General features: G+C 37.8%; 1 protein-coding gene across 9 annotated transcripts in view; it reads right to left on the bottom strand.

Annotated features, from left to right (window-relative positions):
- Positions 1 to 253: 253 nt before the first annotated feature.
- The window catches only part of Syp (Syncrip), a 121,236-nt gene continuing 109,763 nt past the window's right edge, over positions 254 to 11,726 (bottom strand). For 4 of the 9 annotated variants that reach the window (XM_065239846.1, XM_065239848.1, XM_065239845.1 and 1 more), the window contains exon 12: positions 254 to 6,333. In XM_065239846.1, coding sequence (XP_065095918.1) covers positions 6,140 to 6,333 — 194 coding nt within the window. In that variant the 3' untranslated portion in view covers positions 254 to 6,139. Of the gene's footprint in view, positions 6,338 to 11,726 lie in introns of all 9 variants that reach the window. The other 5 variants (XM_065239840.1, XM_065239843.1, XM_065239841.1 and 2 more) reach the window with 2 other exon arrangements.

The following is an 11,726-nucleotide window of genomic DNA, read 5'->3' as shown; positions in this document are numbered from 1 at the left end:
TGGATGGATCGACCAAGTAGAATGTGACCTGCGGACCCTTCGCAGACTACAAGCCTGGCGAAGTGTGGCCATGGATCGAGTAGAGTGGAGACGACTTCTTCGGACAGCAGAGGACAACAAAGCCTTAGGTAAGGTAAGTAAAGTGAAGAATGTCACTTTCAAGCAAAAGATGCGCCGCTGTAGCGGAAGTTTCCAAGGAGTCCATTCTTGACGCGAAGGCTGTGATATCAAAGTGCACCGAAAGCCCAACATGTTAACATTTATTTTTATTTATTTTTCTTTCGTATATAGAGAAGATACAAAGGTTGTTTATCTTTATTTATTTGTTACTTGTTTGTTTTCTGTTTTCTTTCTTCTCTCTGGTTATTTACTCTTCTGTTTGCTTATTCTTCTTCCTCTTCTTCGTTTAGGTTGTTAAATAAATTGCCGGAAGTAGTTCTAAACAAGAACCGAAATTGAAAGCTTTCCTGTGAAGCTTTTCATGTCATTTTGTGTTTCTTTATCAATTGCCAATTCTTATACTTCAAACCACGGGAAGCTTTCAACTCCGCTTAATTTATGTTACCTTCAATTCGTATTTTAGTTTGCTTGAAATGTGTGTGTTTTTTTCTACTGTTGTTGTTGTTGTTGTTCCTGTTAGTTAATGCTTACTTTGCTCTCTCAGTTTTAGCTTTCCTTTCTTTGCTTATTGATTTTTTACTGTTTCTTCTTTTTTCGTTATACGTTACGTACAACTTGAGTGTTTGTGTGTATTTTATCCGTCTATCGAAATTGCCAACCAGATCCAAATTTAAAGTGTAATTTTACCAACAAAAATTGTAAACAAAAAACAAAACAATAATGAAACTCAAGAAGCTCTTCATGGCTCGTCTGTTTATGTGTATGTGTGTCAGTAATGAGTTTATTATGAGAGTGAGTTGATGAGAATGAAGAATTGAGAGGAAATGAGAAAGAAATGCTGCTGCTTGTTGATCAAAACACAAAAGAGATTTTTTTTTTTCGGGACTGGAAAAGGGAATGTGCGAGGGAGGAACAAAAACTGCTATCAACACTCGAGAGTGCAGAGTCCGCGGGAGCGGAAGAGATATCCACCGGGATGGAAGGTTGATGCTTGTGTGAGTGTCTGTGTCGGTGTGGATGAGAAAAAAAAGTAAGTTTGTTGTTCCGAGGGTTGGTAAACATAATGACTAATCAAACGGTACATTTAATCTGTGCTTGAGAACAAAGTTGGCTATGACTCTGGTGGTGTTTTGTTTGTCTGCTGCTTCGTCTGCTAATCGTCGCTGCTAATCTCGCTTTCTCTTCTTTCCATTGCTGCCTTGTTATTGTTTGTTTGTTTCTATGGTTGTTGTTTGACGTTCCTCGTTTCTAGCTTTGCGTGGTCTCTCCCTAGGATGGCTCTCAGTGCGGTTTTTTTTTTTGTTTTCTGTTTTGCTCTTTGAGTAAAGAAACGATTTACAAACGGTGCTCTGACTCGAGGTCTCCATTTTGTTCTTGTGTTTTTTTTTATTGTTAAATCAAGGGGGGTCATAATCTTCGTAGTTGTTCTGTGATTTGACGTTAATGTTTGAGTGTTTTTCTTCTTTATCATCTGCTTTTGGTTGATTGATAGTAAGTGTTTGCTTTGCTGCTTTTTGTTTGTTTGTCTGTTTCTGTTTAGATAAGGAGATTAAAACTATTCTGCTTTACTATGTATAAGATTAAAATTCTGTGAATAATATATTATGCTTTTTTGTTTGCGATTCCACATCTGTTGTTTTTGCTGTGTGTTTGTTTGGAAACTTGTCTACTAAACTAGATTGATGTGATCAAGAAAAAAAAAATGAAAACTGGAGGCATACATGTGTAGGCAAAGGTTATGTAAGTTGAATGTTGCTTCACATTGACGTACTGTTTAAACTTAAATCTTGTAAAAATTAAATAAAGAAAAATAGTGTGTGGAGGCTTTTGGATAATTTAAAATTAATTAATTATTTTAATTATGTTTCTTTTATGCTTTAAAAAACGGTAGAAGGGGGAAATCGTTCATTGTGTTCTGCTCGAATTTTTCGTCAAATTTCTTCTGAAAACTGGTTTTTGCGATTATTAGTTGTTGGCTGGGTTTTGTTTTCTCATGTATGAACTAAAAATAGGGTAATTTTATCTAAAATAATTAAAATTTACGTTATTATAATCAAAATACAATATAAAATAAAAAATATATAATTAACATAATAACTTCTCAATATATATTTTTTATACAAATATTTTTTTTTTCCATTTTTTCTCGGATTTTCACATTTTTTGCCTTCACTTTTTCTTCGATTAGTTCTGTCAGTGTTTGATTTTCTTTACTTTCTTTTATCAGTAGCTTCTTTACAAATATTTCTTCCGTCGGTTTTTTTCTTTTTTTCTTTTCTCCGTTTAGCGCGTACAATTAAGAATAACATCTAAACGTTAATATTTATATAATTAGAATATTTTTCCGCCGAAGGTACGCGCTGCTGTGTCTGCCCGGAAGAGCAGGCCAGTCTCGCCCAAGGCAGCGGACAAGTGCTGCCAGCCAAAATCGAAACATTTAACCAACAAAGATGAACAAAAACAGAATATGCTTCCGAATAGAAAGATAACGATTACGAGGTAACAAAAAATAATAACGGGAAATTACAGCTACAAATAGATAAAACGGTAACGTTTTTGACGAAAACTAAAAAAAAAAAAGTATACAAACAGAGGAAATTGAAACAAAGCTGGCAGCACTGTGGAGCAGCTGTCATCGGTGGGCACGGCCTACTGTGGGCAGAGTGTGTATTTTTTGCACGTGTCAAAAACCTTTCTAGATCCGTTTTTGTCGACTTGAAAAATTGCTCTTTACAACTAAACTGGTTTTGCTTCACTTTTACAATCGTTTAAATCCGCTACATAATTTTTGAGTTTTAGAACGTACACAAAAAAATATTTTAAAAATAATGATTGAATATTGCATAATTTTACTCTTGTTTCACTTAGTTTTTTTTTCTTTAGCGTTACGTGTTCTCTTCTTTACAGTTTTCAATCGTTATTTTGACCGGAAAAATAAACAAATAATAATTGAACGCTCCTAGCACACTAAAAAAAAAGGGTTCACGAGTCTTTCCATCCGATCCGATCCGCTCTGCTCGAGCTCGAGAGCGAGCGTTTTTCTGCGTTTACGTCACGTCGCCACGCGCGCAGATCTCCTGAATCCGTCATGCAAATGGCAGCCAGTCGTCTCCGGCCAGTCGCCGCCATCCTTGTTGCATTCCTCGATCGGAGCCGTTCTCCTTCGCTTCTCATATTCCTTCTTCTAAATAATTTGAAATAATTTTCATTCAGTCTTTTCTCCCACATATTTTTTTTTGCTTGTTTGCTTGTTGTATTCTCCTTCTTATCCATCCATTCATCCTTCCTTCTGTTTGCTCCATGCTTCTTTTCCGCTCAGCTTAATGTATGTGTGTGTGTGTGACTGTGGTTGGTTGTTTGCTTGTTTGTTTATGTCGAGTGTAAATTTCATTTAAGGCAGCTTTTTTTTTTTTTTGGGGCACCATTCCAGTTTTCTGACAACAAAGAATTGAAAAAGAAAACACCACGACGACTCGAAGAAATTCCACTTATTTGCTCCAGCGCATGCCAGCAATTGTGAAAACCGGTTCTGCGTGTGCTTGTATTGGTGAGAGCGATCGTCACCGCCATTGACTTCGCCAGGGTGGAGCCGAAACGTCGTCGGTCGGTCGGTTGGTCGGTCTGTCGTGGCTAGTGGATTTGTTTGTAGTTTACTTTTGCATCACCTTCCGTGCGAAGGGAGCTGGTTTGCTTTGAACGATTTCTGCTATCCTTCTATGTATATGTGTGTTTGTTTTGTTTTGCTTAAAAAAAGGGTTGTTTTTTTTCGAATCAACAAATAACAGAGAATTAAACAAAATTGATATAAATTCCACTGCGGCAGCAATGCACCGGTAGTGTGAGATGGTTTGTAGTTGGAAACTGTGCGTTCCTTTTATAATCAATAAAATAAAATTTCCAAAAAAGTGAAGCTTGTCAAACGCACAATTCCCACTTTTTGCCAAGGAAAACAAATTCTACAGTGTTTCCAGTTTCCTGTGTGTGAGTTTATAAAAATGGATCGTAGTAAGCAATGATTTTCTTCAATCGAATTTTGATGGTTTCAATCTTAGAGTGTACGTTTTCTGTGTGTGAAAAAAGCCTTCACGGTGCTACGACAGCGGGGAGCCCCTTGCTACCATTGGTATGTGTTGCCAGATTTTTTTTTCTCCCAAAAACAAAACGAAACTGTCAGTCAGATTATGTTTCTCGCTTTGCCGCCACTTTCAAAAGCTTTGCCGATCGATAATTTCGAATATTGTCATGCCTAAATTGTTCTTCTTTGCCTAAAAAAAAAGCTGATATCAAACTTTTCGTGTTTTACACTATTTTGTCGTATGTTTTCCTGGTTTCACCTAAACTTGTTATTTTTTTTTTGCTTCGATCACTTCCGAATGTTTGGTTTTCTTTTGAATTTTGCACTTATCACTTTTTTCCGCTGTTTTTCCGATTCGGTTTCCGCGCATTTTTTTTCCTCTTTTTGAAAGATTTCTTTAATCACTGCAATTTTCTTCTGCACATGCCAAGCCAAACTGATAATTTTTTTGCTACTCCGAAGAGCCTAAATCCTACACATCCAAATTTTACAAGATTTTGTTCTTTTTACAAATATTTTCTTTTCTTTAGTTAATCACATTTCACCATATTGAATTTTTTATACTTTGTTTTGTTTTTTTTTCTTTATGACGTTTTTCTTTTCTTCTTTAATCAAAATAAATCACTTGTATGTTTTCTTATATTTTTGCTTGCTTGTGTTTTTTTTTCGTTATTCTTCCATATTTTTTTATTCCACCGAAACTGATTCTTTTTTCTAGTTTTTTTTTATTATTACTAAATACACGAATTCGCACTGTCCGAAAATTTATTTACATCATTGTTTTTTTTTTTAATTTACTTTTCCAAAGAGTCACCAAAACTAAATTTCCGTTTCTTCGAAACACTCAAACGATTCTTTTTTTTTTTTTTTGCTTTTCCTGTATTGGGTTAATTTTTTTTTCGTCTCCTCCTTCCTACGGTGTCGACATTACTTTTGAAGCACGGTGAGATTTTCAATCTAACTAAATTTCTTCACTTTGAGTTTGGATTTTTTTTTTGCTGCTGCTGTTTTTGTTTTCTTAATACGACTTAGGCATTCTTTTAGCAATTAGGAAATATTGGTAATAATTTTCGAAAACTGAAAGAAACTTATCACTTTCTCTTTTTAACCCTCCCCCGCCCATTTCCGGTAGGTGGAGCGCGAACACATGCGTGTATGTGTATGTGTGTGTGTGTGTGTGTGTGTGTGTGTGTGTTTGGGTGAGTTGGGTTGGTGGAGATCCGCCATTTCATCGAATTGTTAATTTGTTTTCAGTGTGTATCGAATGAAGTATTAAATCAAAGATGAAATTTCAAATAAAAATGGCCTAATTTTTCTGGGTTAATCTCAAAGTTTCGAATGTTGAATAATTTTAAAATTCTACAACTTGGTTGATTACAGTACGTATCCTTTTTCTTGCTGTTGTTTTTTTGTTTTAATTTCTAAATCTTAAATATTAAGAATTATGAAAAATTCAGTCATTTTTTACCGTTTTCTTATTATTGTTTTTTTGATGATTAGCGAAAGATAAGTTTTTTTTTTGTGTGTTTGCTTTTTATACAATATAATTAGCGATCTAATTGTATTCTTTATTTTTTTTTTCTTTAAAAGAGACTGTTTATCGTATAGTAGTAGTACGTTTGCAATTTAGAGTGTAACTACGATTGTATTGGTGAGAGCTTTCGCCTTTTTTTGTTTGAATTTTGATGAACCAATATAGCTACATAATTGTTTACGTTTTTTTTATAATCCTATTAGTATTAGTAAAAGTCGTAGCGATTGCTAGGCGATGACTGCTTTCCATTCCGTGTTGCACGTCGACTTGAATGTGTTTTTTTTTTGTTTGTTTTATCAACCGATGATTCCGATGTTTGTGTGTGTGTGAGTGTGTGTTAGGGTAAATTTTCATCCGATGTGAGTTTGTGAAAGTGTGTACGATTTGCGGTTGATGTTGTTGTTGTTTCTTTAGCTCCACACCGAGTAGGTGTCGGTGTACCACTGCTCCCCACCGTTGGTGCCGAGGGGTTGCTGGGGCAAGGGCTGACTGCCCCAGTTACTACCAAGATTTCCTATTGCTGCTGCTGCCGCCGCTCCGTAGCGCCGTTTGATATCCCCTTGATTTTGGTGACCTCCGTCGAACTTACGTTTACCGATTGCTGCTGCAGGTTGGGCAAGGTCGGGCGTAATCGTGTAGGAATATTACGAATTCGTCATCGGATATTTGTTTCAGTGTAGAGCAGATTTGGGCAACGGGGAAGAAAAGAACATGAAGAAAAAAGAGTGTGAATTATTTGGATTGGTACAATTTATTTTAAGCTGAGTTTTTGCTTTGTTAGTTTCCTATGATTATGGTATTTCTGCTGATTTCATTTTTGTTACGTCTGTTTGAAGAGCGTTTTCTTACTTTTGAGCATAGTAATGGATGTTTTCTCAAATTTCTAACACTTTTTTTCAATAATTATGTGAATCATTTGCAGCGACATTTGAACCGATTTAGACTCAAAAATCATCACAGTGACAACGAAGAATTTGGACCCCAATAAAAGGAATTTTACTTGCATACATATATATTTAACAACACATCTTTCTCTTAAGGCTCAATTTCACGGTTCAAGTGAGTTGATTCAATTCACCACCAGCACCGATGTGGTGGTTAAAGTTACTTGAAAGTGAACTACAAAAGATCGACGTTGATTAGCGTTCATTTTGCAGTTCAAGTGAAAATTAGAACCGAAACTCTCGCATTACTTGAAGAACCCGAAAACCTTTATCATTTCAACTAAGGGAAACGCTCCTATAGTTGCGGTACGTTAGAAGCGTTAGGTTCCTATAGTTGTGTACGGAGTCTCCATACACAACTATAGGAACCTAACGCTTCTAACGCACCGCAACTATAGGAGCGTTTACCCTACATCCTAAGGTCTGGATCCACATTAATGGACGAGTGCACCGATGGATTTGAGTTCACTCACTCGAGAAAAAGTGACACAAGCTGCGGGTAATGTTTACTAATCATGAACACTAAATGTTCATGAATAAGCAGCTTGTGTCACTTTTTCTCGAGTGATTGAACTCAAATCCATCGGTGCACTCGTCCATCCGGACACCTTCAAATCACTGTAACTTTTGAAGTATTAGGTTTTGCACCGTCGGGGTTAACCTCAATCTGATGACAGTTCAGTGGTACTGTTTACGTGGACTTAGTCGTTTTTTTTCTTGGGTAGATTTTCTCGATAATTTTTCAGACTGCAGTGAGATGTAAACCACACTTCTGCATTGTTCACGAGCAACATCCTTTCACCGCGCTGTTCCTCGACAATTTTCAAGTTAAAATTAGGAAATTTTAGAATTTGTTTTTTCGAAAAAACAACTAAGTGCTTGTAAACAGTACCACTGAACTGTCAAAAAGGTTCAGCCTATTAACACTGAGTTCATTTATGACGTCACGCTGCAGAACCTAATTAGGTACTGCAGCGTGACGTCATAAATGAACTCAGTGTTAATCGGCTGAACATTTTTGACAGTTCAGTGGTACTGTTTACAAGCACTTAGTCGTTTTTTCGAAAAAAAAAATCTAAAATTTCCGATTTTTAACTTAAAAATTGCAAAGGAACAGCGCGTTGAAAGGATGTTGCTTGTTAGACATTTTTCGCGCGAACCGAAGTACGAACATGCAAATCAACAACATCATCGGTTAGGGTGAATTCTCCCCTTTCCGATAGTGGTTTGGTTTGCGTGGGTGTTCTTCGGCTCGTGAGAAAAGGGCCTAACAAGTTGTTTATAAAAGTTGATAGGACCTTTTCTAAAGTTACGCGAGCATTACATCATGTGTTCATTTTTACATTTTTAGTAAACACGGCACCGCTCAAAAGTCAAATTTTTTCGTGAGTTCATTCCGTGCATTGGTCAATTGCACGTACGAGTGAACAATTTCACTGAGATATACACTGAACCAAAACATCCGCAATACTTCGAATGATTATTGCATTGCTCGAGCCCTTTAACAATATGCATTCGAATTTCGGATGATTTTCTTATGGTTGAATTCGTCGTCAGATGATGAACATTCATATGATTGTCATCCAAATACAGGATTATTTTTGTTTGAAAATTGGCTGTAAAACATACGGCACTCAGAGGACAAACATTTAAGAATAATGTAACATGCAAGAGCTTTTAAGTAGATTTATAATTTGATTATCTAAATTTCCATACTGAATAGCCATAATTGTTGGAAGTTCGAACGCAAGTGGAGTGCCGTAACAGTACTTGAGGAAAAACTTCCTCCAAGTATGACAGCCAACCAGAGTGGACGAGGAAAGAGTCAGATAAGCCTGACTTCCTCCAACCCAGCTGAAGAATCAAAAAAAGGGTTTCTCTCATGCAATTACCTCTCGGAAAACAAAAACGTACACAGAATTCTTAGACCATCAATAAAACTATTTATTTAATAAGAATTCAGTACTGCATAAAGGGGACATTGATATCTTATGATTCCCCTACTAATTATCTGATAACAAGTTGATCTATCGATAACTAATAGACAGATTACGCTAGGCTCATTCAGCTTCGGAAACACTTAATAGAGACCTGAGCTAGCGAGAGCGAAATGGCTCTAATGCGAGGGGGGCGACACATCTAAATCTCAAGTTTAGATGGTCAACAAATCTCACACTAGCGAATCAATCTTCGAACAATCTTCTTTCATTTGTCGCATCTACTTGCATCGCTCATCAATTTTTTGCAGGAAATCTTTAGAATCATCATCAATCTTCATTCTATCTACTCAGCGTGTGCGCAGCTAGCCACAGCAAAACACAATCTTTTTTGCATCGTAGATAGAGTTGTCCTCCTCGCTCTAATGAGAGAACATTGAATCTGCTTATGGTTGTGAAAGAGACAACCCGAGTAAAAGAATAGAATCTAGACAATAAATGAAAATTAAATTTCAACACTTCCCCTCAATTTTGCATTTTTATCATTTTCATGAATCTACTTAGCTCTTACAAGGGGTTTGGTTAGAAAATCAGCGATTCGATCGTTTGTTGGAACATATTTAACTATGAGCTTTTTCTCTTTAATCTGTTCCCTGATGTACATGAATTTTACATCTATGTGCTTCGTCCTCTGATGTTCCCTTGGCTCTTCTGCAATTCTAATACAGGGTATGTTATCTTCAAATATAGTGAATGGAATCGACAGAATTCCAATCTCACTCAATAGTTGAGCCAACCATATCCCTTCCTTAGACAGCCATTTCAATTATGGATACACAAATTCTTCGATGGTAGAGGAAACTGTCTCCACCACGAATTAGCCAAATATCGGTTTTCATGCTTTCACTATGTTCGTAACAGCTTTGATAGTGATGGCTATGCTTCCACCTCGTTTGTGAGCTCAGATCAGCAAATGACGTTCGATAGAATTATTTACATCATAGTTTTGAATGATTTGCGTTATGGGGCTGAACCAATACCATATGGATTACCATTTAGTATGGAAATCATTCTGCAGAGAGCACTACTTCAACTAAAGGCCCTATCCCTTCTCATAACAATTTTCATCCTATAGTCGAGAGGAAAATCATCTGCAGCTATCATTCGAAAAAGCTATTTCGATGTTTCGTTTTGAATGGTCTCAGGTTTCATTCGATTAGAGGATGGTGTTTGTGTACAGGGAGCCATTGATGAAAAAGACTATGGTTGGTGTTTACAGTCCATGTTTAGTGTTCAAGATGGCGACGAATGAAAAACACGTGCGCGAGCGGATTTTGTACGGACGTAATGCAAATCCTGACTTGTCAATACGGGAACTTGCAAAAAAATTGGATTAACCTAAATCCACTGTTCACGGTGTGTTCAAATCATTCTCGGAACGTTTGACGGTCGAGAGGAAACCGAGAAGTGATAAAAACCGAAAGGTGAAGAGGATATTGAAGGAAAACCCGAATCTCTCTGCTCTGCTCGGTGGCTCGTAAAATAGGAATGTCACCTGGTTTTGTCCAAAAATCAAAGCAGCGTTAGGGGTTGAAGTCGAATAAGGTAAAAACAGTTCCAAATCACATCGACAAACAGAATTTGACAGCATAATCATGGGCTCGACGTTTGTTCTGTGAATATTTGACAGCTACAGCTACCGCTGAGTATTTCAGGACGAAGAAGGCATCGACATTTTCCAAAAAAATAAATACTTTATTTGACAAGCAATTTGCACGTGCGGTCAAAAGAGCCAAGAGCGATGGCTACCCTTCATCAATAGCCATAAAGAAAGCCCCTTGTTCTGGCCCGCTTTGTCATCATGACATTATGCTAGAACCATAGAGGTAACTCTAAGACTAGAAGGTCCCGAAATAACGTGCTCAACTTTTTGGCTCAGCTCTGGTACTCTCTTCGGTCCCAAGCTAATCGATTCACCCCTCGAAACATAGGAAAAACCAATAACCCCAAAAAACTACAGAGGAATTACTAATCTCTCTGCAGCATCAAAACTGTTTGAGATAATTGTGAGTGGTTTCATTCTTGAGCACACCAAATGCTATATCTCTAGTGACCAACATGGCTTCATGCCTGGACGATCGGTTACCACAAATCTTCTAGATTTTACCACGACATGTTTTGAGCAACTGGAAAATGGGGCACAAATAGACGTCATCTACACTGATCTAAAAGCAGCGTTTGATACGATCAACCATGACATTATGTTGGCAAAGCTATCCAAACTCGGTGCGTTGGACCGTTTGACTTCGTGGTTGTGCTCCTACTTGACTGACAGGTCTCTGCGAGTGAAACTCGATTCCAGTACTTCCTCGTATTTCACGAACTCGTCAGGTGTACCACAGGGTAGCAATTTTGGCCCGTTGCTGTTTGTGTTGTACATCAACGACGCACTTCTTCTACTTGGAGATGGCTGTAAGCTTGCGTATGCCGATGACCTAAAGCTTTACTTCGTGGTGCGGACTGCTGAGGATTGCATTCGTCTTCAATCGGTATTGGATCTGTTCGTTGATTGGTTACCCTCAGTATTCCTAAATGTATGGTAATGTCGTATTACCGCATCAGGCAGCCGATAGTTTTTGACTATGCCATCAACGGTGTGGTTCTTCAAAGAACCGACCAGTTCAGCGATGCTGGTGTTCTACTGGACCATAAGTTGACGTTCAACCTCCACCGCTCTGCTCTGATCACAAAGGCGAATCGCCAGCTAGGTTTTGTGTCGAAAATATCGAAGGACTTCATTGACCCACACTGCCTGAAAGCTCTCTATTGCTCACTTGTGCGACCAATCCTGGAAAATGCCTCCTTGGTCTGGTTTCCTCATCAGTTGACTTGGAGCTTGAGGATCGAAAGTGTTCAGCGCAAGTTTATCAGGATAGCATTACGTAATCTACCATGGCGTGATCCGCAAAACCTCCTGCCGTATTCTGATCGCTGCAATCTGCTGAGCTTGGATACTCTGGAATGCCGACGGAAAAATCAGCAAGCAGTTTTTGTTGCCAAGCTATTGAATGGTGAGGTCGACTGCTCGAGGCTTCTCTCGCTGTTGGATATCCGAG

This window comes from Ochlerotatus camptorhynchus, unplaced genomic scaffold, assembly GCF_037179485.1.
Source record: "Ochlerotatus camptorhynchus isolate MF236.1 unplaced genomic scaffold, CSIRO-AGI_Acam_v1.1 ptg000062l, whole genome shotgun sequence".
NCBI lineage: Eukaryota > Metazoa > Arthropoda > Insecta > Diptera > Culicidae > Ochlerotatus > Ochlerotatus camptorhynchus.
The sequence above is the reverse complement of the archived record's forward strand: the minus strand, read 5'-3'. Positions and strand labels throughout refer to the sequence as shown.